At 41.1% G+C, this 25,535-nt stretch overlaps 10 protein-coding genes and 1 non-coding gene across 11 annotated transcripts; 4 read left to right on the forward strand and 7 right to left on the reverse strand.

Annotated features, from left to right (window-relative positions):
* Positions 1-268: 268 nt before the first annotated feature.
* ATC70_001427 (uncharacterized protein) lies at positions 269-1,943 on the forward strand (the record flags this gene model as incomplete). The annotated part of the gene is made up of 5 exons (XM_064820823.1): positions 269-283; positions 339-407; positions 470-796; positions 856-948; positions 1,008-1,943. 5 exons carry the CDS (start codon positions 269-271, stop codon positions 1,941-1,943), a joined length of 1,440 nt encoding a protein of 479 aa, XP_064684743.1.
* Positions 1,944-3,673: 1,730 nt separating this feature from the next.
* RPP2B_1 (60S acidic ribosomal protein P2) lies at positions 3,674-5,411 on the reverse strand (the record flags this gene model as incomplete). The annotated part of the gene is made up of 2 exons (XM_064820824.1): positions 3,674-5,254; positions 5,319-5,411. 2 exons carry the CDS (start codon positions 5,409-5,411, stop codon positions 3,674-3,676), a joined length of 1,674 nt encoding a protein of 557 aa, XP_064684744.1.
* A 3,868-nt stretch (positions 5,412-9,279) lies between these two features.
* On the reverse strand, positions 9,280-11,043 carry ATC70_001429 (uncharacterized protein; the record flags this gene model as incomplete). Its single annotated transcript, XM_064820825.1, has 8 exons — positions 9,280-9,602; positions 9,655-9,771; positions 9,834-9,878; positions 9,945-10,224; positions 10,296-10,365; positions 10,422-10,481; positions 10,573-10,903; positions 10,959-11,043. 8 exons carry the CDS (start codon positions 11,041-11,043, stop codon positions 9,280-9,282), a joined length of 1,311 nt encoding a protein of 436 aa, XP_064684745.1.
* A 1,047-nt stretch (positions 11,044-12,090) lies between these two features.
* On the reverse strand, positions 12,091-14,997 carry ATC70_001430 (uncharacterized protein; the record flags this gene model as incomplete). Its single annotated transcript, XM_064820826.1, has 9 exons — positions 12,091-12,115; positions 12,171-13,017; positions 13,085-13,205; positions 13,263-13,605; positions 13,669-13,974; positions 14,032-14,336; positions 14,397-14,600; positions 14,663-14,780; positions 14,831-14,997. 9 exons carry the CDS (start codon positions 14,995-14,997, stop codon positions 12,091-12,093), a joined length of 2,436 nt encoding a protein of 811 aa, XP_064684746.1.
* Positions 14,998-15,200: 203 nt separating this feature from the next.
* Positions 15,201-15,727, reverse strand: SFH5_1 (Non-classical phosphatidylinositol transfer protein (PITP); the record flags this gene model as incomplete). Its single annotated transcript, XM_064820827.1, has 3 exons — positions 15,201-15,441; positions 15,501-15,624; positions 15,685-15,727. 3 exons carry the CDS (start codon positions 15,725-15,727, stop codon positions 15,201-15,203), a joined length of 408 nt encoding a protein of 135 aa, XP_064684747.1.
* Positions 15,728-16,449: 722 nt separating this feature from the next.
* On the forward strand, positions 16,450-16,938 carry RNR2_1 (Ribonucleotide-diphosphate reductase (RNR), small subunit; the record flags this gene model as incomplete). Its single annotated transcript, XM_064820828.1, has 1 exon — positions 16,450-16,938. One exon carries the CDS (start codon positions 16,450-16,452, stop codon positions 16,936-16,938), a length of 489 nt encoding a protein of 162 aa, XP_064684748.1.
* An 812-nt stretch (positions 16,939-17,750) lies between these two features.
* RNR2_2 (Ribonucleotide-diphosphate reductase (RNR), small subunit) lies at positions 17,751-19,694 on the forward strand (the record flags this gene model as incomplete). The annotated part of the gene is made up of 4 exons (XM_064820829.1): positions 17,751-17,792; positions 17,849-18,097; positions 18,175-19,126; positions 19,180-19,694. 4 exons carry the CDS (start codon positions 17,751-17,753, stop codon positions 19,692-19,694), a joined length of 1,758 nt encoding a protein of 585 aa, XP_064684749.1.
* An 80-nt stretch (positions 19,695-19,774) lies between these two features.
* Positions 19,775-20,758, reverse strand: HGT20_5 (Bifunctional purine biosynthesis protein PurH; the record flags this gene model as incomplete). The annotated part of the gene is made up of 5 exons (XM_064820830.1): positions 19,775-19,918; positions 19,974-20,164; positions 20,252-20,533; positions 20,583-20,654; positions 20,716-20,758. The coding sequence occupies 5 exons, from the start codon at positions 20,756-20,758 to the stop codon at positions 19,775-19,777; spliced, it is 732 nt and encodes a 243-aa protein (XP_064684750.1).
* Positions 20,759-20,889: 131 nt separating this feature from the next.
* On the reverse strand, positions 20,890-22,112 carry TPK2_2 (cAMP-dependent protein kinase catalytic subunit; the record flags this gene model as incomplete). The annotated part of the gene is made up of 3 exons (XM_064820831.1): positions 20,890-21,814; positions 21,882-21,985; positions 22,047-22,112. 3 exons carry the CDS (start codon positions 22,110-22,112, stop codon positions 20,890-20,892), a joined length of 1,095 nt encoding a protein of 364 aa, XP_064684751.1.
* Positions 22,113-22,541: 429 nt separating this feature from the next.
* Positions 22,542-24,010, forward strand: ATC70_001436 (uncharacterized protein; the record flags this gene model as incomplete). The annotated part of the gene is made up of 2 exons (XM_064820832.1): positions 22,542-22,948; positions 23,002-24,010. The coding sequence occupies 2 exons, from the start codon at positions 22,542-22,544 to the stop codon at positions 24,008-24,010; spliced, it is 1,416 nt and encodes a 471-aa protein (XP_064684752.1).
* Positions 24,011-24,514: 504 nt separating this feature from the next.
* Positions 24,515-24,586, reverse strand: ATC70_001437. The gene has a single exon. It is a non-coding gene; the product is annotated as a tRNA-Asp (tRNA).
* Positions 24,587-25,535: the final 949 nt, after the last annotated feature.

Raw genomic sequence — 25,535 nt, forward strand, 5'->3', positions numbered from 1 at the left:
AGATCAGCAATGAATTGGCCCCACCATGTGATTTGATAGCAATGCAAAGGGGTGTAGATCGGTAGAGTCAACTAAAGATCCATGAAATCCATCATCCTGATAGCCAGTAGATGGCTCTATCTTGGTCCATGATGATGGCATTGGAGTGTACATGAATGATCCACTGTGACTGTATCAAGCGCACATCCAGGTAATGGTATCTGGGGCAGGAATGACAATAGGCATTTGCCCTAGCTTCTGTCTGTTTTCTCCTTTACAGATTTAAATTATGGAAGAGCCCAAGGTAAAACAAAAGATCCATCACATGTTGGCAAGCATTACATTAACCACATTTATAGTTACCCACTGAAGAGGAGCAACGTCAACGTGAATATCAAGCTGAAGCATCCAGACGCTTATTTGCGTTGGTAATGGACATGTCCCTATCCTTGCTTGAGCCTACATCCACTAACACAATCTGTCCATATAGCTGGAACAATCAGCAGGCTCCAAAACACATGTCAATGCCATCACTATCCTCGGCACTAAACAAACCAGGCCCGGCTTCTTAGAAAAGGCAACCAAAGATGTATTAGAAGCAAGCACCTACGCAGATGTTATCAACAGCGCTCAACAGGTTGCTGAAAAGCTACAACGATTCGATATCTTTGATGGCGTGCAGGTTTTGTTAGACAATGCTACTGACAGTGATCCTCTTGCCGCACCCGAGTCAATCAATGTTGTCTATCAAGTCAAGGAAAAGAGCCGTGTCTTTATCAAGACAGGCACCGAGATTGGCAATAACGAAGGCAATATGGTAATTCGCATATAGCTCGAGTTGATTTGGTACATGTTGGCTGATTTAGCATCTGATAGAATGGATCCATCACTGTGCGCAATGTCTTTGGTGGTGCTGAATTGCTGGAGACCGTAGCATCATTTGGTACAAGAAACAGCTCAGCATTTCAGGTAGATGATAGACACCCATTATGAGTGAGACACAAGTCGAGCTAACATGATACCACAAGTTCTCTCTGTCCAAACCTGTGAATGCATCTCCCGACTCTAGACTGGACATCAACGCACACCGAGTACTTTGCAACAACACATTGGCCTCATCCTACGAAGAATTGGCCCGAGGCGCAGGATTGCGTTACAAGACAGTTTCGAAATTCGGCTATCATGAACTGAGTTATGATATGACATGGCGCACCATCGATAGAGTGTCTCCCAACGCCTCGCTCAGCATCCGTCAACAAGTAGGCGATTCCCTCAAATCCTCCATCAACCATGTCTTTGTACGTGAGCGTCGTGATGATATCTTATTACCCTCAAACGGTCATTATGTTCGCATTGCACAAGAGTTGTCTGGTTTATTTGGTGTAGGTAATGCTCACTTTTTTAAGACCGAGCTCGAGTCTCAGTACTGCAAGCAGTTTGGAGGAGGACACATCATTTTGGATAAGGAAAACAAGGAGTTTTTGGGCGTGCATCCTGGCCTTGTCATCAGCACCACCTTCAGAGCTGGTTGTTTGGCAGACCTGAGTGAGATTGACAAGGCGTCCACTGTATCTGATCGTTTCTTGCTGGGTGGTCCACTTTCTGTTCGTGGCTTTAGAAACGCAGGCATTGGCCCTAGAGACTACAAGGATGCTTTGGGCGGCAATATGTATTGGGCTGCAGGTGTCAGTGCCATTGCTCCTCTGCCTAAATTAGAGACCAAGGCTTTGAGAGCACACGCCTTTGTGAATGCAGGAACCAATATTCCATGGAAATCAGGCACCTCACTGCAAGATACAAAGCAAGCTTTGACACAATCACCTAGCATCTCGGCTGGTCTTGGTTTGATCTACCGTCATAGCATTGCTCGTATCGAGTTGAATTATTGTGTTCCCTTGACAGCTGCCAGAGGTGACCAAATCAAGAGAGGACTGCAACTGGGTATTGGGTTGAACTTTTTGTAAAATATCATTAATAAAGTTTATTCATTTTAATCTGTAAAAATGCAATTTGAAATTGTTGATATTGAAAAGCCAAGCAGACAAATACAGAGAAGATTTGTTTGATAAAAAGAAGAAGGAGCAACTTTTAGTCAATAGCAAAGTACTAATTACGTACCTGAATACCTCTCCGCAGGTCGTTTGCAGAAACGTGGGATCAATCCAATAATGAATCCATAATCTAAGGAGTGTCTAGCCGCTTGAGGACCATGGTGAACACCACTGATTGTGTTTTTTTTAAAAAAAAAAAAAGAAACACCAGGGAAAACCTCTGTGGGAAATGAGGATGCCAGACACTATTTAATAGACCATTGGACATCCAGTGAATAAGCTTTGACTACAACAAAGCAAGTAGAAGATTAGAGTAAGATGGAAGCATCATTACCTCCATCAGTAAGTACAAGTATGGTTCAAGAGAACAGAGACATGTTCCAGCATTCATGGAGCCAAAGAGAGCGTGTAAAATGACAATCCTATGAGACAACAATGAGCAAAGAGCTTGAAGCATATAAGGCACTTGTGCCATACCAGATAAGAATACACATGAGCATGCAGCCCATAGACAAACAGAGAACATGCGGAAGGTCTGGAGATGGCTTCTTGAATGAATAGAAGAGTGAATAAAGTAACTATTGAAATCCATCAAAATATATACCTGGTATTGCTCAAAAGGTAGTCAGGCAAAGCCACTATTCGATACGATTCGTTATTTTCTTTATATTATTTAAAGAAGCATCATTTATCATCATGTTATAAGAGAGGCATCCATTTCTTCTGTCATAATTATTTAAAGCCCAGATTTTTTTTTTCTCCCTCGAAATGGCAATTTTTTGTCTTCAATCGATTTAGGCAATCTATTTTGTAAAGTTAGACTATATACGTTGTCATAATCATTCCATACTTTCTGATGCATTCTTGAAGTACCTTTCAAGGCGCATCCAATGGTGCTAGTTATAAGGGTTTTTTTGAACACATTTTTTGAGCAATCTTCAAAGATAAGAAATAGCTATTCCGGCCAAAATGTACAAATTTTACATATCAGAGTCTTACAAAATTGATTTCAGAGGCTACGTTGGATCGATAGAAACATTTTGATTCAATATATACCATAGTAGAAGTCTTCATTTTGGAGGTCAAAAACGCGATTGTTTGATGTTTGGTAAAAATCATGAAGTATTCCCTCATGTGTTTTTGGTCAATTTTCGATGATCTGAAAAAAGTTGAACAAAGGTATCAAGAAGTAACTGTTGGATGAGAGAAACTGTTTGGTGTTACTCTGGTGGTCTAAAACAGCTTCTAACACGAGAAAACAAGCTTGAATATGACCAGATTTTGCTGTGATTTGCAAAAATCCTTGAATAGTAGGAGGTAATGCAAGTACGTTGTCCACCTGTATATGAGCTACTTCCATTGATACATATGCAAAGCATTCGAGAAGAGACAGATCCACAATTAAAAATTGTTTCCAATGGATTCCCGCGTGTATTGTAAAGTTACGAGAGGCACTAAAATGTATATGGCTTCCTGCCTCAATTGAATCTTGTAGATAAAATACTTAATTGTAAGCATGGTAATAATTAACGTAAACATAGAATGTTTTGTTTCTAGTAAAATTGAAATGTATTTATTGGAAATGAGAAATTGAAATGCATGAATTAATGTGTATATAAATGAAGAGGTAATCCATCATAGATTTAACGGTTCTCGGAGGTAGCGACGAGAAGCTTAAGTTCACGAGGAGCATCGAAACGAGGCATGATGACTTCGATGAAGTGCATCTTGTCGGGTTGGGCTTGAATATCCTTCATAGCAGCTTCGAATTCGTCACGAGTAGCGACCTTACCTTCGAAACCAACCTTGGAACAACCAGCATTACGCTCGAGATGAGCACCGAAGTAATCGAGGGTCTTGCTGTATTGCCACATTTGGAAGTTGTTGTAATCTCTATCGGGACCGTGAATGAGCTTCTCAATACAGTAACCGTCGTTGTTCAAGAGGATGATGACGGGAGTGAGACCGTGGTGAAGCATGACAGAAAGTTCTTGAGCAGTCAATTGGAAGGAACCATCACCAACGAAGAGGTAGACACGACGTTGACGGTTGGCAATAGCAGCACCAACAGCGGCACCAACAGAGAAACCAATGGAACCCCAGAGGAATTGAGTTATGAAGGTAGCGCCCTTGGGAGCATCCAAGTTCAAACAAGCAAATTCAGAAGTACCAGTTTCACCACAGATGATAGCGTTCTCATCAATGTATTCGGGAACCTTGTTCCAGAGGTAGTTGTGGGTGATCTCAGTACCGGCTTCGATAGGAAGAGGCTTACCACGGGGACCGAGGTTGAAGGTACGAGGTTCCTTGGGGAGAGAGGCGGTCAAGAGAGGAAGGAATTCAACCATGGAGACCTTTTGGTATTCGGCACAGAAAACGATGGTGGCGAAAGAGTGGAGAGTGATGGTCTTGGTACGGTCAAGAGAGTAAGAGAAGTTACCAGTGTTGAAATCAGACTTGATGGAACCAATCTCAATGATCAAATCGGCCTTCTTGATTTCTTCATCAATGGACTCAAGAGTGATGTTACCAGAGTAACAACCACGGTATTCAGGGAGAGACTCATCAACAGCACCCTTACCCATAGGTGCAACGTAGGTGGGGAAACCAGAGCGCTTGACGAAAGCCTCAACATCCTTTTCAATGTGGTGACGGAGAACACAACCATCAACAACAATGACGGGGTGAGAAGCCTTGGAAATAGCCTCAGAGACAACCTTGAGGGCAATTTCTTGAGTTTGTTCAGGATTCTTGGGGAGAGAGACAACAAGAGGAGCAATCTCGGGAACCTCAACCTCGTAGTGGATGAGATCGATAGGGAGACCAATGTAACCAGTACGCTTGGAGAGAACGGCTTGAGTGATGACACGATCAATCTCAGCAATGGCGTTTTGCTTCTTCAAATGAGTAGAGGCACAAGAGATCATGGAAGACATGTTGTAGAAAACGTCAAAGTTACCATCACCGAGAGAGTGATGGAGCATAGCACCAGCAGCTTGAGACTTGGTGGAAGGAGTACCAGCAATGTGGATAACGGGAAGCATCTCAGAGTAAGAGCCAGCAAGACCGTTAACAGCGGAAAGTTCACCGACACCGAAAGTGGTGACAATGGCACCAGCACCACGAATACGAGCATAACCATCGGCAGCATAAGAAGCGTTCAATTCGTTAGCATTGTTACCCCAGGTCATATCCTTATCATCTTCAATGATATCCAACAAAGGCTATGATAAACGGTATAATGTGAGTTACAACGTACCATGAAAGGGACATTTTGCATAAACTTACCATGTTGAAATCACCGGGAACACCGAAAACAACATCAATGTTGATTTCCTTGAGACGGTTGATAAGATGTTGACCAATGGTGATAGAAGGCATTTTTAGATTTAATAGTTTAAAAAACTTGATGAGAAGAAATGATTGTTGGGATGAATCTTGCTTCTTTTATATCTTTTTTTTTTTTTTCATTAGGATAAAAGTAATAATGTGGTGATGATTATCGTATCATCAAAATCGAACCGGCGACAGTTGATGTGTCTCATAATTTTTTTTTTTTTTTTACCGTGTAAAAAAACTAGGGCAAAGGGCCATCCAGCACAAATGCCTACGACCGTGCCCGACCAATGCGCTTGTTCAATCATTAAGGTAATCTTTTTTATCTATTAAACTTTAGTCTGTTTTTTTTTTCTCTTGTGTATAAATGAAACATGGATGTCTTACAAAAGATTTCATGTACACACGAACGTTATGGTCAAACATCATCGCCATCATAATAAACTTCAGGAGCTTTCGGTGCCTGGCAGTAATGGATAAGCTGCAACATGTCGAATCAATGATGAAAGGCAGACATCAAGATGACTATTTGTTTTCGCTATGTTTCTTATTGATAATAACTCAAAGACATTGATTTTATCATATTCATTGACCGAAAAAGGGTCTGTTGACAAGCAAGAAGTCCGAGAATAATGATGTTAATCTGATTGCGCACCCGCTCAAGATTTACGATAGTGATCACCTTTAATTTCTTTCTGTGATAGAAGCCATGGAAACAAAATCCTTCCATCTTGTAGACTTTAGACAGATCAGAAATGCCTGCAATGATCCATTTAAGATGGGATTCCATGCTATTTACCATAGATAATGTGGTTTATTTTAATAGTCAGACACAAACACAACACATACGCATGATGTGTACGACAATGAAGCTCTGTTACAAAACCTTTATGTCATTCAATCCAACCTTACCCTTCTTGATTTTGAATGATAAAAGATTTTTGCTTTCCGGATGTATTTTCAACTATCACTGCATACTAAAGCACCTCCCTAAAAAAACAGGACGATAAAACAGATATTCTTTGAGACATTGGAATGAAGAAACGTGCCAAAAGACTCCTATTGAAATGGATGTTATCGGAAATGGGGAACAAGATGTACTTTCAAAATGTGCGCAGAGCATTACAAACGAAAGGAGAGAGACTGAATCTCATCCAATAATTATAGTATCCAAACCAGATCCGTCAAAAAATTGCTTCAAATCCCTTGCTTTAAGAGATTTCATTTCACATTCAGGCGTGTGCAAACTGGTCGCATTTTGGAGATTTCATCTAAAATATAGAGCTATTACCTGACAAACTGAAAGGATTTGTTAGATAGACAAAGCGAATAGATTGGGTTTGATTGCGTCAAACAAACAGGCGCATTTGGACATGCGTAACAAAAAGTGGTATGACTTTTCTGCTCTATCATTTGCGAGTTTTTACTGCACTGGATTTTGGTGTCAAAGCGGCTAAAAATAAATTGGCGCCATCAAAAGAAGGATTTAGACGGTATGAGGAGTCATCCTGTCATTAGATTCATATCCAAAACCATAACTATACTATAATCTCGTTCATGTTGATTGTTCACCAACTGGTCTTGAAAATAGACGATTTGTCCATATATAATTGTTGAATTTTCTTCTCTATACTCTAAGGATCTCGATGTGAATTGATCCAATTATTTACTGCGTAATACACGTGCTGCGATCCAAGTAGTGATAGAAACGTATCGTGACCCAAATCAATCATCTTGACATCTATACGTCGACACCCGATCATTAGGACAGCCTGAATTCCTATTGACACATTTGAAAAAGATGTTATCTCAATGTAGCACAGGAGGCCATATATGTAAATCATTCGACACGAATTAGAAAACATGAGTTTAGTGTCACCATGTCTTCATTTTGGCTGCTGTAATCGACTGACACATCCATAAACTACATTGTATAATGAAATGAAACCCGCTCAATTTAGCTTATTGAATGCTGATCTATAAATTCAGTCTTGTCTAGCCATTATCTTTCTTATCAGACGTTGATCTGGGGAAGATTACGAGATAAAAAAAAAATAAATGAACTGTATCTGGATGAATTTTGACATATTAAATCGACACATTGTAAATTCTAAAACCATAACAGCTATAGCATTGACATGCTGATAAAAAGCACCCCCAAAGCGTAATCCTTTTTTTTTTTCATTATGAGGGCAAAATCTATGTGGCTTTTTGACATTGGTTCCAAAGAATGAATATACAGTAGAGACAATCCTATTTTAGCCGTATTACATACAAGTTGATCTGTAAAAGCCTTTAAATCATCATTTATAGCAATTGAAATTATGGAAAGAAATTCTTGTAAGCACTGTAGTGTATATCATACATGGCTGTCCAATGTCATAAATGCTAACACTGATGCTGACAGCATCGCTTACCAGCGTGTCAAGTAATGTGCAATTTCTATTGGGACAAATTCCCGCATTTACTTGGATCTCCCAGTATAAATGAAAACACCCTGGGATCACAGCTGCAGCCAAACAAAGCGCATGCAATCTATATGCCTGGTGTCTGCCCTGAGTAATTGATTGCTTTGATGGCATCCATTTCTATTCTTCCCGCCTGTTCGCTTATATAAGATAATGTGTGACTTTAATTTGTATATGCCACAGTGAACCACTTTATTCATAGTTTCATTGATACAGTAGCGATACAAATGTGATGTGCACACGCAACAAATCATAGCATAATAAATTTGTGGTTCCTAGATACTTTCAAAGCCTCAGAAAGAAAAGAAGTTGATCTTACAAGTATTTTGGTGGGTTAGCGCTGTTAAATATAAGACTTCAAAGGAAAATAGCATGGCTAAAGATAGTACAATGTAATTTGCCGCCTACTTTCCATAAACTTCAAAAGCATCTATTACTGTTTCCCTTCATGATTACAGGGCATTGAGTTTGCCAGCCGGCCCACCAGCCAAAAGATAATTCTAACTCAGACTCTTAGTCTGTTCAAGATTGGAATTTTTGACTCGATTAAACTATTTTTGCAGATTCGACTAAGTAAAATATGATGATCATCCTATGCTTCCTTAAGTTTTCTTGGAGCGCTTTTCGAGGCGCATCCACTGGCACCAAGTAAGGTAGATGTTTTGGATAAACGTATTGAGTAATCTATAAAAATATGAAAAGAGGTTTTTAGCCAAAAAGTTGCGATTTTACATATTAAATCTCAAAAAGATAATTTCAGGTATTATGTTAGATCGATAGAAACATTTTGATTCAATGTATACCATAGTAGAAGTCTTCATTTTGGAGGTCAAAAACGTGATCGTTTGATTTTCGATGAAAACCATGAGGGGTACCTCATGCTTTTTGGTCGATTTTTGGCCATGTTTTTTTGGTCTCCAAAAAGTTGAGTATAGGTGTCAGTAAGTAGCTACCAGATGGGAGCAATTGTTTGGTGCTATCCTGACGGTCTAAAACGGCTTCTAACACGAGAAAACGCAGCTCAAATGCACCCAAATTTTGCTGTATAGGGCACACTATTGATGAGAAAAGCTTTATACCAGTATGCTGCCTGTCCGTATATAAAGTAGCTACGTATATATGGATGTAGAGCATCACCTAAGACTCAGATCCACAGATAATATGAAGGGGTTTCGTGTGTAAGTAGGGGGAGGGGCGGGCTTAAATGAAAGCAGCAGTATCCTGATAAGGTACGCAAGGGCAATCGGTAGCGCGAGTTGCCGCTGCGCAGGTTGGTTCTCACCGAAGCGAAAGAAGAGAGTCATCCGAAGCGTAGATACATTCGTAGTATATAATGATTAGGTTTATTAAGGCAATAGGCGGCGTCTTTATAGACATGTAATATATATATATATGTTTTAAGTGAACTGTTCATGTGGCTATCGATTAGATAATGATATTAGATCCTATAAAAATGTGAATAAGATCATAGTACCAATCATCAAATATACAGTCTTCATGTAATTCAATGATATAAATGGAAACTCGTTGGTTTGTGTGCTGGATGATTTCTCGCTGTTTGAGTTTGTGTTGATGATGGATGTTGAAGCAGTTGGGCTTGCAGACGATGAGGGAGTAGCTGTAATAGCGCTTTCATAATTGCCATTTGATTTGAAATCGGAAACCCATTGATAATGACCAACGTCGATGACAGCGAAATCATTTCTCAATATGCCAAGATCATCTGCTCCGAAAATGATGAATAGAGATCGATCATTGTGTAGGACAGCTATCCTAAGCATCAATATCAAGCTGTTGATAACAGATCTTGGTTTGCCTACCTGAATGGCCAAAACGTGGCCCAGCTCCGAGATTTGCGTTTGCAATGTTGATAGGCGTCCAAATGAAGGATGTTGTGTTTAATAGGTAGCTGTAGTCGGCAACCGCATTGGAAGCATCTAATGCCAATGTGTATAAGTAAAGCTGTCAAAATCGCCATGTTTTCTTGTTGAATCTTTACCTGTTACCGATCCGCCGTATACAAAAATAAGGTCAGAGTTGGGAACTATATGTATATATACAAGCACAATGTCAGTAGATCCGGTAAGCAGTTTGCATATACAACATTTACTCAGTGTCGCAGTGTGAAGTCTTCTTGGTGCTGGAATCGTCGTATTCTTAGGAGATGTGTGTGTTGTCCAATTACCACTCGTAATGTTGTATTCGAGAATTTCATTCATAGGAGCACCAGACAAGCTAGTGCCACTGTCATTCATTTCCAAACCACCGATATAATAAATAGATTGGCCTGAAGCACTCAGTGTTGCAGTGTGTGCTAAGCGCGGATTAGGAACACTAGTGTGTTGAAATGACGTTTTTGTATCATTATCTGGGAAAGACCAAGCTAGTGCCTGCATGTTCATGAGCAGATTTCAGAAAAAGATGAATATTACATTTTCTACCTTTTAGATGTACATTTTACCTTCAAATCCAATACTTGAAATTCGTCGTGATAGGTTGTCTTGTTGATGTTGATGGCGGTTGTGTTGTCACTACAAGAATCCATCATGTGAATACCAGTCAAATAATACTAAATGAACCAATTTACCTGATGCCGCCCCAAGTCCACATCCGATATGACGGATCAAGCGTACAAGTTTCCTCGCGACTATAAATACACAACAAAGTTAGATTTTTCTAAATCAACTCTGACGTACACAAAAAAAAAAAAAAAAAAAAAAAAAAAAAAACTTGTTTACCTTGGCATCATCAGTGTTTGATTTTGAGCTTGCAGTGCGCTCCAAGAGTTGTTGCTTGCATGGTAGATGACAGTTGTGTTCTTCAAATGCTGAGTAGAGGAACCATATCCCAATCCACCATGGATCAAATAACTATCATTTAAAGGTACGATCGAAAATAAGCTATTGGGCTCAACGGTGAAACCACCAACAGGCACGACATTATTCCAGGACTCAATCGAGTTTGCTACGCTAAAGTCTCTTGTTAGATCTAGTGAATAATGATCTGAGGTAGGCACTCGATTTGCAGTGCCACCATAGCAGTAAATATGTTGATTTATTACTGCACAACCTGCTCGTGTGTTAGAGGGATGTGATCTTGAGAAGAAGGCTACATCAACGTTTACCTCCATTGTATCGTGGTGTTGGAAGAACAGCTTGCACTAAAGAGATGCTAGTACAAAGTAACAGTATGTTGACTAGTTTCATCATATAGAATAAAATGGAAAAGAGATAAAAAAAAAAAAGAGATCTATTATTCAATAGAACAGTTGTACATGAATAACCTCATAAAAAATGACTGTTTGTACTACAGCTTTATTAGGTGTTAGTGTGTATGTATGAAATGAATAAGATGAGAATATGCTAAGGTGCTAAAAATAATACAACAATCCATGCAGAAAAAAACTAGAAGAAAAGGTTCTGGACAAAAAAAGACGGCAAAAGATGATGGAGCGCAGGGGGTTGGCTGTTTGGTATAGATGTATGGTGTGATCTTGTTAGAGATAAAACGACACTAGCTTATTGAGATTTTCAGTAGTTGCTTTGTAGGAATTATCAACTGCAGAGACAGCCTTGAAGAACCATTTCAGCGTATCCGTTTTGTGATTTGAGGAGGCATCCAAATGATTTGACAGAGTGCTTGTTGATGAGCAATTGCTGTAGATGGAGTCTGTATGATGAACAGGTTCTCTCATGCAGGGCATATGATTGGAACTATGGTTGTATTGAATGAAATGAGACATTTTGTAGCTGAAATGAGAAGAAAAGAAAGAAAGAAGGCTACCTGTTTGTAATTTTCATGGCTTCCCGTATATATATACAAGCTTCTTTCGAAACAATACAACGGCCATTCCCGGTTTACATGTAGTCAATTAGCTTGGCCTATCATATGAAATCTCTAATACAACGTTTTTAGATTGGATAAATAGTCTTCCGATCGATGTGTAAATATAGAACATGTTCTCAGTCGATAAAAAAAAAAAAAGTCGAGCATAGTGGGATCATTCAAGCATTTGCTTTGCTGAAACGTATAGAATATATCCGTCATGTAAAATACACTCTCTATCATAACAGCAAGCCAGTGGGATTTTGCTTTTTGTATGGTATCTCTTAATCACAGCAGTATTCAACGGATCTCCAAGACTCAACCTCACTGAGACCAACATTGAAATCTGAGTTGGATCCTACCCGTGGGAAGATGGCAATAAGTGATCTGCCAGATAAACAAAAACGTCAAGCATCATACTATTTATTCATTTAAATATTAAATTGCATAAGTTTTCTAATACAATAGCGTTAGTACATGCTGGCATTCTCTGTCTAGCAAAGTTACTTACTGGTCAATTTGCTGATGAATATTAACTGACATTTGGAGCTTGCTAAATGTCAGAAAGTATGAAATGGATCTGCTTTGAGACTTGTCATTCAGTGCAATCACAATCATGTAGGGTAGCAGATTTCGAACGTAGTCTTGTTGTAACATGAGCTGCTGTACATATCGCTGAACTATGCTGAATTGTGGTGATCGAGGGAGAAGGTCAGTTTGCTGGATGAGCTCAACGGCATTCTGGGTACGGCCATAGTGATTTTCAATCGTCGCTTTGATAAATGTAAGCAACATGTTAAAGGTGGCGAGATTACTCGAATCGTAGATGGGAACTGGAGACTTGTCATAGCTCATCTTGATACGGCTACAAAAGTCAATGATATCTTGCATGGCAGGAATCAATGCATCTTTCTGACCTGAAGTGTTGTATCTGTTGACAGCTCTGTAGGTCTCTTGATTCAATACACCAAAGACTTGCTCGTATTTGCCCAGTGTCTCCAACACATACACCGCATCCTTGTATCTACCTCGGCTTTGAAATGCCTCCGCAACGGGAGTGGCAATGCGATCTTCATAGGTCTTCATGTTGTGAGCACGGAAACCCAACAAAGGCTTGTACTTGTCAATCAAACCAGCACGACATGTCACCTTGTTTCCCAAGATTTCCTTGAAGTCTGGGCAGCGCACGATTTGCTCCACCACCATATCGTAGATAGAGGCATACATGGCTTGATCAGGATATAGGGTCAACAGGAACAGATATTGGAGGGCCTCACGACAATTATCGAGAGCAATTTGTATGTACTGGGTGATCATACCAATTAGGTTGAGACAGGGAGTGCCATCCGCATGGGACACTAGGAAGCGAGATTGTCAATATTACTTGCGATCAACCCTTTGGCTTTTTTTTTTTGCAAAACTTACCAATGTCATAGATGTTGCCTGGCTGCGGTATCACGCAAACAAGTCCATAATAAACAAAGACAATAGCAATATGGACAGCTTGTACTCTCCAACGCTCGAATTTGTACAGATAGTTGATTGCCTATAAGCTACTAGTCAACATCATAACTCTCATCCAACTCGTGCAGTGTGCACTCACCTTTTCAAACTGCAAAGACAAGAGAAGCATGTTGAAATAAGTCCAAGGATTTGTACCATTCTTGTCATATTCAGAGTGGTTCGCTTGGTTGACCATCTGCTGTAGGTCTGCGAGACGGTACTCTGCACGGTCTGATCTCAGTGCCTCGGGTGTTTCTCGAATAAGCATGAGTTGCAGCCACAAAGCGTCTTCCAGAATGTGAATTGTATCCTCGCTCTTGCTTTGCAGCTCACAACGGCCAATAATCTTGTATAACAACACCTTGAAAGGATCAGGGGCTCTGTCGCTGTATTTCATGGTTTGGTATTGGCGTTCCACTTGGATTCTACTTTGTTCAGAAATGCTGATAAAGCACATCAAATCAATACGGTTTCACACACGCAGCCACAAGTTTATGTGCACTTACTTGAAATCAGCATCAGTGCAGAATTCTTTGAACGCCTTGTGAAATTCTGGAGCACCACTAAAGTCTTGAGTCTTTTCCTCCACATAATTTAATGCCAAATTGTAGTAGCCACAGCGCACCAAGAGATAAGTGAACAACCAGATGGGCATGTCATCGTATACTTCAAACGTGGGGTTCCATGAGCTGCCTCGGTCCTTGTACTGGAATTTCATGTATGCATTCAAGCGGTGTTTCTCTGACAAGGAGCCGCCTACATTGGCAGCAGCAGCGTTCTCTCTGAGGGTCTCATTTACCACTGATCTGAATCTATGTATATACAAAGATTAATCATTGACCTCCAATGCTATCCATGCATATAGTTACTGATGCTCCAGATAGGATCGTGCTGACTTGATCAAACGCAACTTCATACTGGCTATTCTGATCTGATCAGGGTTGCTGAACAAGTAAGCTCCAAAGATACGATCGGTGCTCTCGCCTGTCAAATGAGAAATAATGTCCCATGACACATTCATGGATGATTTCTGACTGTTTGTACATGTAGCTGATTGTGACAGATTGGCAAAGGTTTTGACAATAGGTACGGGCGACTCCATGATACGTTGATTGTTGATGTCAGTAACAGCCATCGAGAAATGCTTCTTTTGATCCTTGAACGCAATGGTAGCCTATAGAAATGCCACTCCTGTCAACAGACTGTCTTTCAACGAATCAAACTGATTGTGTACCTTGGTGTCATCCTTTGTGCCCAAGTAACCAAATGTCTTGTTGTTCTCTTCGAGATCCCATTCTTCCAAGATGATGTTTTTCTTGGAACGCCAGTACATATTTCTCTTGTCAATCATTGCATTGGAGACGGTCTGGCGAGTTTTACGGTTGGACTCGTCGATGGTATCTTTGATGTACGTCTCTTGTACTTGATTCAAGTGAGCCTATCTCGTCATTGTCAGCGAGATATCGAGTTGATTTGCCATCCGCAGATAAAGCGCCTTACCTCAACATTGGTCTCCTTGATCATCTGAGTGGGCTGGAAGGTGAACTTGGTATCCACTTTCTCCAAAAACTGGCTATTCTTATGGGTGTTGGCCCCACCTTGAGCTAGGAAATAGTGCCTATCATGTGGATTAGCGATGGATCATGACGACAAGATGTTGTAGTTTACCCTAAGGCATGATTGTCCTTGGAGGCAGTGTCAATCTTTGCAGTGATCAAGCTGGTTTCTTTATCCAGCTGATTGAGATTGTGATGCAGCTTGGGAGAATCGTATTTGGATGACAGTGAGGGAAGCTCTTTGGCGTCCTGAAGCAATTGCTTGAATATATTGGACATGATGTGTGGATTGTAGTATAAAGAAGAAAGAAAAAAAAAAGGTGTAAAATGGGCCCGTCAAACAACAGGAAAAATTTATCGCGTCCTCTGCGGCTATTGAATGCCATCACTCATTGCTACTTAACGCATGGATTGACATGTAAAATCACCACAACTCAAGGTGTATTTTATTATCTTAACAAGCAGGCATGCATGGCAAGTGCCTAAGCAAGATCAGCATGTTTCTTGACGAATTGGTCGATCATAGCAGCGTTACGCATGCCCACAAATGAATCAACCACCTTGCCATCTTTGAAGGCAGAGACAGTGGGCAAAGCAGCCACCTTGAATTGGGAAGCAATGTCTTGGTTATTGTCCACATTGACCTTGACCAAAGTGACCTTGGGATTAGCAGCGACAGATTTGGTCAATAAAGGACCCAACATCTTACAAGGACCACACCAGCTATACATCAGGGTTAGTCTGTTGGTTTTTCAAATCATCCTTCACAGTAATCAGCATACTCGGCATAAAAGTCTACAATGACAGGATGGTCGGCTGAGGTGACAAGCTTTGCAAAGGTAGCAGAGTCTGCTTCAACAGTTTGGCCTGTCAAACGAGGTTGAGCAGCATGGAAAGAGCGAGCAACTGTCCATCTGTAGATTAGCCGCCATGACATGCAATCATCACATGCGTTTATCCGCTTACATTGTTTAGCAGGTCTAATAGCGGCAGTACGCAGAGAATTCATGATGAGTTAAAAAAGGTTGTATTGAAGCAAAAAGCAAGTTTGAAAGCTCTCTCTCTCTCTTTCTCTCCCCCAGATTATTAAATATCCAAGCAAATACGGTCAAATCATTGGCAGATTACAAATGTAGTTTAAGAGTAAGCTGTTCCATTCCTTGGATCATTGATGACGCATGCCATCATTTGATTCAAAAGACAAGCATTTGCCATCTACCTTGTTTCTCTTTGGTAAACAAAATCACATTGGCAATGTTGAATTGCGATACCTATGAACGCACATTTTTGGGAAATGAATGTCTGCTCTGCATATGCCGCACGTTAGCGCAACATTTGCCCCGAGCATCTTGAAGCGACATTTGACAAAGGCCACTGTCATTACTAAGCTTTTCTTTTCACTTGACAACCACCAATGCCCTCGTTCCGGCTCTACCAAACTACTGTAAACGGCTCAAATCCAGTGCATTTCCAACACCAAGAGACACGTGCGCCCGAGAAGCAACAGATGGCATCGGGCCATGCTCTGCGCATTATGTAGCCACCGCATGAAATGCAAAGGGAGATACTATGGCATTGACGTGCGGGCAAGGGGCTAACATGCTGCGTGGCTTGTTTTTTTTTTCAAACTAAATGTATTTCTCCTGCATCTTTATTGACACCTTTTATTCAAGTCCTGCTCTGTTGGTTCTTTTTTTTTTTTCCTCTTCTTCATCTCTTCTCGCAGAAAATATGCAGTTGTTTGACCGACTGTTCAAGATCAAGAAACACCAACAAAGGACGCAGAACGACAATAGCATCAAATCAGCAGACTCCAATTCAACATCGTCGTCTACCTCGTCTTCAATAATAGGTTATCGGCATGGTTCTATCAGGCGATTCTCTAGTCTACGTCATTGGCGATCCACATCCAAACCAATGAGCCATAGCAATATAGTGCTGGATCAACAGCAACAACAGCAGCAGCAGGACCTACTGACACAGTGTATAGAAACCGCACTCTATGTGAATCCAACGAGCACTCATTCTAGTATCAAGAGATGGTCATACGGAAATGCACCTCTCACTAACAACATCTCATTCCAGGAGCAGGAACCATCACCGCCTCCAGCGCAACCTAGACAACGGAAACTATCACTGCCGCCACAACCAACACACATCGGATACCTCGCATCTATACCAGAAGTTGAGAGCCAGTTAACTTTGGATTTCAATGAATAAAGAAACCTTGTCAGGATGAGATCGAGCTCGTGTGATGGTTTGAATGAGAGGCTCGCTTGACATTTGCAGCGAATCAAGGGCAGGTTTTGGTGATGTACAGGAGGATTCATAGGACTTTGTATCTTGATTTGAGTGACGCACCTAAGGTGTTTACTCAAGTTTGGGATGGAACCAAAAAAAAAACAGACATGATGGCTGATCAGTGTAGACGTTTGTTTTCTGGATTCGAGAGATATGGGGTGCTGGTTGCGCTTGAAAGACAAGCCCTGTATGAAAAATGAGTGAAATCACTGAAAACGGTATTTTGAGCTTCATGAAGCAGCTTGAGCTATTCTATTCAGGCTGTGTAACTCCATTCCAGCAACCTGATATTGAGCCCCTAGATGGACTCAGGCCTTTGTATTGAAATAGACCGGGAATGCCCCTTAAATACCTCATTCATTTGCTTGCTCTCTCTAGAGAAGAGCCCTCTTGTTGCCTTGCGATGACTCATCAGGGTGATTGTTGAACAGCAATACGGATTGCATTTGATTCCAAGACTGGCATGTCTACCATTCAAGTGCTAGCTACCAACAGTTACTCTGGTTACAAGAGGCAACTTCCTGATATACAACTTATACGCCCTCAAGTTTGACTCGGGTGTTCGTACCTTAATCCTGAATCAGGCATGAATAAGGTTGCATCGATGTTCAAATTATTTGCAACACAGTCGGCTATTTTTGATTATTGAACAGAAACCTCTGTTGTAATGAAACCTAAATTTTTCAAGCTAAATTCACTTTGTCTCTATCTTCTTCCTTTTTACATTTCTCATGAATACGAACAAACAAGCAGACACCATGGAGCAGGCCAATGTAAGTATACTGCCAGTACGTTTATTGAGCATGCTTATCCAATCGAATGACTGTAGCAGACAACACCACTCGCTTCAGAGCAACCTGCTGCTCCTCCACAGGCATTCGAAGCACCCGAGATGTACGGACTGCCTCTCTTATTGGCAGCCAATGCCATTGACTACATTCCATTTGTCAAGCTGAAAGTAGCTTCTGACGCACTCTTGTTCAAATTGAGAGAACGCAACGACATTGAGGACCATCCCATCACATTGCCCATTCCATTTGAATACATCTCATCGCCAAAGGATGCCAAGTTTGACCAAGTAAAGTAGCAGTTTTAAAAATTCTCACACTGGCAACGTATTTATGCTGACCTAACATGGATTTTCACTATATTAAGGATATACCTAAATTGGATGCGGAGCTCAAGAGTGTATCGCCCTTTCTCTCTTTCTGGGATTATCATGAAGCCTACACGCAGTTCAAGACGACACCAACCGAGGTAGCTCACAAGATGCTAACGGCATTGAAAAAGAGTAGAAGCATGAATTGGATGCGGTTCTCCGTGCAAGACATTGTCCAGCAAGCAGAGGCATCTACAGAGCGATACAAGCAGCAACATCCACTCAGTCAATTGGACGGTGTCTTTGTCTCTATCAAGGAGGAGATGGATATTCAGGGCTTGGAGACCAAAGTAGGTACGAACTTTATCAATAGTGGTCAACCAGCCGTGGAAGATGCGACTCTGGTAGGCAAGCTGAGACAGGCAGGTGCCATCATTGTAGGATCTACTGTTATGAATGAGCTGGGGTGGGATACCTTCTCGGTGAATCCGAATACAGGTATGCCCAAGAATCCTTACGGTACCTTGCATTCATGCGGTGGCTCCAGTGGTGGGTGTGGTGGCTGTGTTGCTGGTGGTCTGTTCCCTGTCAGTATTGGCGCTGACGGTGGAGGATCTGTGAGAATCCCATCTACCTTTTGTGGTCTGTACGGCCTCAAGACAACGTATGCTCGCGTATCAGCAAAAGGCGGCGCTACCGTTGATCCTAGCCTGGGGAGTTATGGTCCTCTAGCTGCTACAGCAGATGACATGGCTTTGACTTATGCTATCATTGCGGGCCCTGACACGAAGGATCCTACCACGTTGTTGCAGCCACCAGTGTCACTCAAGGACTACGACCAAATATTCGATCTTTCTGATCTCACAATTGCTGTCTATCCTGAATGGGCACGCGGTATGGTAGATTCTGCTATTCTGGAGAAGCTTGATTTCTTCCAGAATTACTTACAGCAACTAGGAGCCCGCATTGTTGAAATTGAGATTCCTGATCTTGACCTTACGGCTACAGGTAAGCTCGCTATGTGTTTGCGTGTATTCGCCACTAATTTCATCTATACCTAGCTCATACTATCACCATTTGCAGCGAGATGCTCAATTTTGCTTCTCGTCATGAACTAAATCATCGCAACTTTCTACCTCACACGCGTTTGATGGCAGGCACCGCCAGCGCTTTGGAGGGCAGAGATTATGTTCGTGCTCAACAAGTACGCGGACGCATGATGAACCATTTGCGACGCATTTTCGAGGACCAGAAGATTGACCTTATCCTGTGTCCTTCTACTGCTATCACTGCGCCTGAGATTCCCGAAAAGGCTCACTCTTATGGCATGTCTAACGCTAAAATGACAGTTCGATCCATGACCTTTGCTATGCTGGCCAACTTGACCGGCATCCCTGCTGTGTCTGTGCCTGCTGGTTTCAACGAGGGGATGCCTATCGGATTGCAGTTCATGTCGCGTTGGTGGAATGAGGCTCTGTTGTGTAGAATAGCCAAAACCTGTGAGCGTGTACCTGGCATTGAGCGTAGGCGCCCAGAGGGAGCAAATTGGTTTGGAGATGATTTATTACCAAATTAATTAATAAACGTCGAGAAAAATAATATATGATAGCAATAGATTGCGTTTTTTTTTGGGGGGTATCGTTCTGTGTAGTTTTATCAAGGTGTGCTATCGTCTTCGCCATCATCCTCACTCGACTGGTTTCGATATTCTTCCTCCACTTTGCACTCTTCGCAAAACCATTTACCAGCAGGAGGCTCCACCAGTCCAACACAGTTGTAGTGAAACCATTCTCGTTCACACTAAAATAAATGTTAGAAAAGTGTCATCTCTACATATAAAACTGCCGCATCTCACGTTATCACCATCACAGGCAATCATATCACCAAATGACACTTGCTTGCAGTAACAATAAGTGGGCTCATTACTGTCAATATCTGGATCACCTGCTGTTGTGCTGCCGTTTGATGGCATTGGGCGAGATGAATGGTGGATCCTTTTTCTTGTAGGACCGTCAATGGATCCTAACGCTCTTTTTCGATGATGCCCTTGTTGCTCATATATCAATATCATCCGCTCTCTCTCTCTCTCTCTCTCTCTGTCTCTGTCTAATAAGCTACATTGCAGCTACTCACCTCCATCGTGCCAAGTGGGGTCCTTTCTATTTGATCTATGACTGATCCAATCTGATTCACTGAGGCCACTCTTTGCTACCTGCGTATCGAGTCGTTCGATATGTCGTGACACAAGATCATACATTCGCATCGCAAGTTCAATTTTCTGGTCCTGTTTTTGCATAGCAGTTTTGTAATCCTTTTCAAGCTGTGATCGGGTGGCCGCTAGACTGGTTGAACTGGCACTTGACTTGAATTGCTTTACGTACGACCTCTTGTGCTTTGTATAGGTCTCTCTAAACTCTGGATTTCAATTGAATATGTGTTCTAATGCATGTTACACCCTGCTTACTCTGTAAATCATCATCCATACGACGAAGTTCGTGCATGTTTTGATCAATTTCTGATGGTAAATTTTGCAGACCTAACATCAGATGATGGATGAGCTTTTGCCATCATTTGCACACATAGGCCACAGATCTTACTTTCCAAGTAGTCTTCGTAGATATCAGCTACTGAGGCACTCATTTTTGTCCTCGCTCACCCAAAACTTATAATGTGAAATGAAACAAGAAGAGAGTTGAAAAAATTTCAATGGCTTTGTGTGATACCAAGTTTTATTTCAGGGAGGGAAAGGGAAAAAGACCGCTCTTTATTGATCAATCAGAGTAGTCGTCTTCATCCGAATCATCATCACTATCACTATCGCTATGACCCTCCTTATCCTCTTCCTCCTCATCGCTATCTACATGTTCCTGAATTGTCACTGATTTTCTAGCCTTCTTCTTCTCTTCAATTTGGCTCTCTTTGGCCAAGAACTTCTTGATAATCAGTCCAGAACGAGCACCAAATGATTTTTCCCATTCCATTTTGACACTCTTGTATAGCTGAATTGTGAATCGAGCATCTTCTATAGATGAATGGCTTCCAGACTGGATAGTGATACCCAGCACTTCTTTGACCAGCATTTTGAGACCAGGTGTTCTACCCTTGGCTAATTTACGGAAAGGTTTGTAACGAGATGTATCACGGATCAGCAATGAAGGATGAGAGAGAATGAGGGCTTGCAAATCATTGTATACAGCATGTCCCACCAAGATACGGTTGCGAATAATAGCCTCTGTTTTGTATTGTGCTTCTTTGAAGGTCAATGCCTCATCAGATTCCAAGTGATGAGGTTCGATGCCACTGACATGCGTACGGTAATCCGTCACCTTTTCCTGAGGCTTCACATAGCAATCCAGCAATACAGCACCATTGTAATTGACGATGGACACACGGGCCAAGGCTGAATCTGTGCCGTCTGGTCCAACACCCACCATCTCACAATCAATGGCAACATATTTACCCAATTTTGCGGCATCTCCAGAAACGGCATTCATCTTTGCTACTATGCTCTTCTTTTTCAATTTCTGTTCTTGTGGAGTCTCCTTGGGTGTATAAACAGTCTTCAAAGTTTCCTCGTCGACATCTTCAGCAAACCATAATTCATCTTTATCGGGTATCGAGCTTTTTGTTGTGCTGATGGTTGTTGTGGAGGTTTGTGTCTTTTGGGATTTAGCTTCAAAGGATGCCTTCATTTTCCTATTTGACACTTTTAGCCATTCTAATCTCTCTCTCTCTCTCTCTCTTTCTAAATATATTTACTTACTCTACTCGTTGTCTCTTGTTGAAACATTTAAAGTTGGGACTAATCTCGAATTCATCTGTCTTTCTCTTCTTTTTGGATTCTGCTGAAGCAGTGGGAGCAATTGTCTGAGGATGGCTTTATTGCATGAGTGGGTGAATTCATGTTGATTGCAATTATTCAACTTACGGGCAAAAGTTTCTTCCAGTTGGAAGAAGGTACAGGCTTGGTTGATTTCTTACCGCCTTTAGCCATTGTCTAGTTTCTTGTGATTAAAGAGAGAAGTGAAGCAATATTGTCTCTGAAAATCCTAAAGTTTATCGAGTGGCTTTTTTCCTACTTGCTTTTTTTTTGCCGGTAGAGTGAATTGGTGGAGGGGGAGTATTAAAAGTAGAGGCTGTTGTTATCCCACAGCGACAAAAGCAGTGATGATTTATGCAATTGGATTGTCAAAATAAGTCCTTACGAATTTGATAAACAAATTGACATATGATCATACAAAGCGTATTTTGGGAGAAAAAAAAGGGGGAGAGAGAGATCATTCAATTCATGATGCGCTCAGATGATGAAAACCTTGGTTGAATCAGATTGACATCAGCAGTTCCCAATGCTTTTCTATTTACATGTTTTTCACCTTCTTCCTCCCTTTCCCCTCTATTTCATTCAATAAAAAGCAACTTTCGCATGTTTACTAGCTACTTGCTGATACTATTGACAACAAGTCTTCTATACTACTATAGTAGTACGGGATCAGATGTTGTAGCCACTGATTTGCCGTTGGATAGGTGGGTTGCCACGCAGCAAGCGACAAGCTTCAAGACAATTATGACGAATATCAACCCTCCAGGCACGTCCAAAGGGTTTTTTGCTGCCTCCCTATCTACTTACAAGCCTGATTATTTCTATACCTGGACAAGAGATGCTGCTCTTGTGGCTCGTGTCATTACATCTATTCCAGAGACAAATTTGACAGTATTAACAGATTACGTGGATTTTCAAATCAGTACACAGATGACTCCAACTGTCTGCAATTGTCTTGGCGAGCCAAAGTTCAACACAGATGGCTCTGGCTACACTGGCTCATGGGGAAGGTGAGTAATGGAGAGCACTTGCTAGGATGTAACACTCAATTTGGGTACTGTAGACCACAAAATGATGGACCTGCCGAAAGAGCTATTGCATTTATTGCTATTGCTAATCGTTGGCAATTGGAAGGCTATGATCCAATATACATTACAGATACGTTGATTCCTGCTATTACCAAGGATTTGGACTATGTGGCAAGCATATGGCAAGAACCATGCTTCGACTTGTGGGAAGAAATCGAGGGCGTGCATTTCTACACACTCATGGTCATGCGTCGCGCATTACTAGATGCTGTTGATTTCTTTGATTCTCATAGTGGCACAGTATTCAAGAGTGATCATAACTACAGATCAACAGCATATCAAATTGAGAAGAGAATAGAATCATTTTGGTCATCCCATCAAAACTACATCATGTCAACACAAGACGTACGTAACGGTGTACAAAAATCATCGGGATTAGATGTGTCTACCTTGCTTGCTGCCAACCTTCTGTCTAGTAGAAATGATGGCTTTTTTACCCCTAGTTCGGACAAAGTACTAGCTACTGCTTATGCACTGGAAGAGGCTTTTAAATCCATCTATCCATTGAACCAGCAATTAGATGAGCATCTAGGTACATCCATTGGACGCTATCCAGAAGATATATACGACGGTGTGGGAACTTCAGTTGGTAATCCATGGTTTATTGCTACTGCAGCCTATACAGAGTTGTATTACCTTGCTATCAAGGAGTGGAAGCAAGTGGGTGTGGTCATAAACGACATCAATCGGTTCTTTTTTCATCGCTTACTTGAAAGCAGTACGACATCTTCTAGCTCTACGCATCTTCAAAATACACAATATTATGCTCCTGGAAGTATAGAGCTAGATCAGCTAATACATAGAGCTACTATTGCCGCAGATAAATATCTAGCCACTATTCAATACCATCAAGACAGAAACGGATCCATGTCAGAGCAGTTTGACCGTTATATTGGCTACATGGCTGGTGCCAGAGATTTAACTTGGTCTCACGCTGCATTTATCTCTGCTGCAAAAGCAAAATCGTTTCAACCCATCTTTTAGTCGTTTTCCATAGTGTACTGTTGAATACTTTACAAACCTGTTGAATAAAGATCACAGCAAGCATCAGGCAACATTTTATTTTCCAGCCTCTATTTGAATGCCTGCAATGAGTGTATTGGGCTACTAGGACACTCAACATTATACATCGTGTTTACCATACGCCCGGCTGAAACGCAAGGAAGCTTATTAAAACTAGGCAAAGCAAAACTCAACCTTGCAATCGCAAAAAAGCCAGCATCTAGAAGAGTGCCTATTTAAAGCTTGATAGCATACACCTATATATTATGATGATTTACTATTGATGCTAATGATAATTTGTAGAAAAGTAGTGGTAAAAGAAAAAGGAGGTGTAGTTGCGATGTCGATTCGCAACAGTGGGATAAACGATGGCTTCTATTATTTTGCAAATCGAATTCAAATTTATACCAACTGAAAGAAATGCAAACAAATACGGCCAGAAGTTGAGAGGTCTACACGCACCACCATCTACGGTGGGAGCAAAAACTCTCCGGCGGGGAATTGAACCCCGGTCTCCCGCGTGACAGGCGGGGATACTCACCACTATACTACCGAAGAGAGACGTTAGTGTTACGATGGTAAAAGGATTTTGTGGTGGTGCTGATTTCAAGAAGCGGTATCTGAACTCTGAGCCTATTAGAGTGCTGTTCCTGAACTGGTGTTCAAATCGATTATTCTTACATTTTTTTATTTTGACAAATATACTTGAATCTATACAACACATTGGAAATAAATCGAACTTTCTTACGTTTAAATCTTTTGGGTACATAACTTTATATATACATTTAATCGCTGAGATACTGTCTACATCAAGGTTATTGCAACACATCAGCAACTTAAACAGCTTTAATTACTTGGTTTTGTCTCGGGATCAACTATTACTGCAAGATCTTCCACACATTTCGCTACACATTTCACAAAACCAGCACCGCAGAGTATCAATTGGAGGTCGCGCCGAGACACTTTTTGTTTGTAATCGATAACTGATAGAGATTACTGAAAAACAACACACTGCCGTGCCAATCTATAGAAATAGCGTAGTATACAGTTGATTTTGGAGTATCTAACATACTTGATACATTTTTGGTTATTTGGATTAGTTATATTTTATCGTGCTTTGGGCATTGTTCTTAGGAGACCACATCTCTGCACACCGTTGGAACATTTATAGAAGGCATTTTGTCTTGAGTATCTAAAGGAGCTGATACATTTTATTGGATTTATTTTGATAGCAGTTGATACTGTCGAAGATCTCGAAAGCATATCATCTCTATTTGGAATTTGCATACTATCACTGGCAGTAGCTGATACTCTCGTTGGTATTATCAAATTCGTTTTGTAAATTGCGTTATTGGTGCAATCTTATTCTATTTTTCTTTCTTATCTTTGTGGCATACACGAGGGTACACATTTTTGCAGTTATTTTGTGGCATACACGAGGCTACACATTTTATATTTCATCTGTATAGTACTACTCGAAAAAACATCGAAAGGTACAATTTTTTTT

This window comes from Mucor velutinosus, assembly GCF_035048745.1.
Source record: "Mucor velutinosus strain NIH1002 chromosome Unknown tig00000041, whole genome shotgun sequence".
Taxonomy (NCBI): domain Eukaryota; kingdom Fungi; phylum Mucoromycota; class Mucoromycetes; order Mucorales; family Mucoraceae; genus Mucor; species Mucor velutinosus.